The 2,080-nt window shown below is 58.0% G+C and overlaps 1 protein-coding gene across 1 annotated transcript in view; it reads right to left on the bottom strand.

Moving 5' to 3' along the window:
* Nucleotides 1-346: 346 nt before the first annotated feature.
* Nucleotides 347-2,080, bottom strand: part of LOC113940659 (basic helix-loop-helix transcription factor scleraxis-like) — a gene marked incomplete at its 3' end in the record, with an annotated part of 4,377 nt that continues 2,643 nt past the window's right edge. Inside the window, exon 2 of the mRNA XM_027631799.1 lies at nt 347-457. Within this exon, the coding sequence (XP_027487600.1) occupies nt 347-457 (111 nt within the window). The remainder of the gene's footprint in view (nt 458-2,080) is intronic.

Below are 2,080 nucleotides of genomic sequence, written 5' to 3'. Positions count from 1 at the left end.
GATGGACAGACGGGTTGGGATGGACATGGTGTGTCCAGCATGGACAGACAGGGTTTGGGATGGACAGGCAGGGGTTGGGATGGACAGACAGGGTTTGGGATGGACATGGTGTGTCCGGCATGGACGGAGCTGGGCAGTCCCAGCAGCAGCCCCAGCATGTTTTTAGGGCAGGAAAGGAGTTTTTGGGGCAGTTTGAGGTTTTTAGGGAGCTGTCACCCCCAGCCTGGGGTGTCTCCTGCTCCCTGCTCATGGCACATCCGGCACAAACAGCGGTGGAACCGACGTGGAATCCTGGGATGGTTTGGATTGGAAGAGACTTTAGAGCCCCTCTGGTTCCATTCCTTGCCGTGGGCAGGGACACCTCCCAGCAGAGCAGGGGTCTCATCCCTGCACGTGGGGGAGAAGCAGAGCTGTGGGATGGGGATGGATGGGCTGGAACCCGCCGCTGTTCCCGACCCTTCATATTCCGGCACGACCAAGCTCCTTCCTCCTCTCCCTTTCCTTCTCCCTCTCCTTCCACCTCTGCCTCTCCCTCTCTTCTCCCTCTCCCTCTCCCTCTCTCTCTCCCTCCTGATCAAAGGGATTTTATTCCTTTAACACACAATAAACCCCAACGAGTGCGGATCCGGCTGGAAAACCTCCGGCACGGGCCGAGGCACCGTCTGTCCCATCCCTAATTCCCAGTGCTGTTCCCACAGCTTATTCCTCAGCCAGACCAGAGTGTCCTGTCCCCATGGATCTAATCCCAGGGAGGTTTAGTCCTGCAGGAAGGGACGTGGCCCATCCTGGCCTGGGAGTTCTGCACGGATTATCCCTCCCACCCTCCTCGGCACGGCCGTGCCCATCCCGGGATTTGCTCCTGCACGGGAGCCTGTGCTGGGAATGAGGCACAAAAGGTGATGGGAAGTCATTGGAATTGATGGAAAACCAGTGATGGGGGTTTACAGGAACTGATATGAAAGCGGTGACGGGGATTTATTGGAATTGGTGCAAAGGCGCCGGAGGGAATTTATTGGATTTGACGTAAAAGTGGCAGTTGGAATTCACGGGAATTGGGGCAAAAGTGGGAGGGAATGCTCGGCCTTTGGAGCGTGGAAAGTGGTAACTGGAAGGTGGAGAAGTTTTCCAGTCCAGCCCCACCTGTGGCTTCTGGTTTTGAACTGGGATATACTGGTCAGAGCGGTTTGCTGAGGCACGAGGGCACTTCTCCCACCTCTTTTCCTACATTCCCCCTCTTTTCCTGCATCTCCCGCTTTCAGGAACAGCTTCCCACTGCCAGAGGGCAGGGTTAGATGGGATATTGGGAAGAAATCCTTCCCTGGGAGGGTGGGGAGGCCCTGGAATGGATTTCCCAGAGGACTCCCCATTCCTGGGAGTGTCCAAGGCCAGGCTGGACGGGGCTTGGAGCCACCTGGGATAGCGGGAGGTGTGGAACAGGATGATCCTGAAACTCCCTTCCAGCCCAAACCATTCCACGATCCCTCACCCCCTGGAAGAGTTTTGGTGCAGGGCAGGTGCTCGGTCCCTGCTTCCCGGGTGGAATGAGCCCCTGTATCCCCCTTTTTGTCAGGCACAAAACCCTCCCGACTCCATTCCCTCCTGCCCCGGGCTCTGTGACCTGGAAAAGGACGTGCAGGGGGATTAACAAGGCTCGGCTTTTCCTGCCCCGAGGTCCTGTCAGACTTTGCTGGGACCTGTTTTACCGTCACCACTTCTGCCTAACGAGCCTCAAATCCTTCCCAAAGACTTTCCCTCCTTGCCGGGGTTAACCGGGATCAGCAGGAGCCCTGAGGCGATGGAGCAGGCAGGGATCACTCTGGGATAATCCTGTGGGGATGGAGCAGGCAGGGATCACTCTGGGATGATCCTGGGGGGATGGAGCGGGCAGGGATCACTCTGGGATGATCCTGGGGGGATGGAGCGGGCAGGGATCACTCTGGGATGATCCTGGGGGGATGGAGCGGGCAGGGATCACTCCGGGATGATCCCGTGGGGATGGAGCGGGCAGGGATCACTTCAGGATGATCCTGAGGGGATGGAGCGGGCAGGGATCACTCCGGGATAATCCTGTGGGGATGGA

The sequence above is a fragment of the Corapipo altera genome, unplaced genomic scaffold, assembly GCF_003945725.1.
Source record: "Corapipo altera isolate COAL_440 unplaced genomic scaffold, ASM394572v1 130092, whole genome shotgun sequence".
NCBI classification, from domain to species: domain Eukaryota; kingdom Metazoa; phylum Chordata; class Aves; order Passeriformes; family Pipridae; genus Corapipo; species Corapipo altera.
This window is presented reverse-complemented; position numbering and strand designations above follow the sequence as displayed.